Raw genomic sequence first — 227 nt, forward strand, 5'->3', positions numbered from 1 at the left:
TAGAACCCCCCAAAACCGCTCACACTCACAGCCAACCACCCACGACCCCCCATACTCACCCTGAAGAAGGCACTGGAGGTGGAGGTCCTTGTGAGGTACAGAGCGACGAGCACGAGGAGAGCGGCTGCCACGAGACCCAGCACGAGATATCCCAACATGGCGGGCGTTGATCCTGAGGAAGCGGGAGAAGAAATTGTTAAATTTTCGTCTGGATTATGAAGGGGGGA

The 227-nt window shown here is 56.4% G+C and overlaps 1 protein-coding gene across 1 annotated transcript in view; it reads right to left on the reverse strand.

Annotated features, from left to right (window-relative positions):
* The window catches only part of LOC119591778 (synaptotagmin-10-like), a 54,479-nt gene that overhangs the window by 9,806 nt on the left and 44,446 nt on the right, over positions 1-227 (reverse strand). The window contains exon 3 of the mRNA XM_037940522.1: positions 60-172. Within this exon, the coding sequence (XP_037796450.1) occupies positions 60-172 (113 nt within the window). The remainder of the gene's footprint in view (positions 1-59; positions 173-227) is intronic.

The sequence above is a fragment of the Penaeus monodon genome, chromosome 29 (genome assembly GCF_015228065.2).
Source record: "Penaeus monodon isolate SGIC_2016 chromosome 29, NSTDA_Pmon_1, whole genome shotgun sequence".
Lineage (NCBI taxonomy): Eukaryota > Metazoa > Arthropoda > Malacostraca > Decapoda > Penaeidae > Penaeus > Penaeus monodon.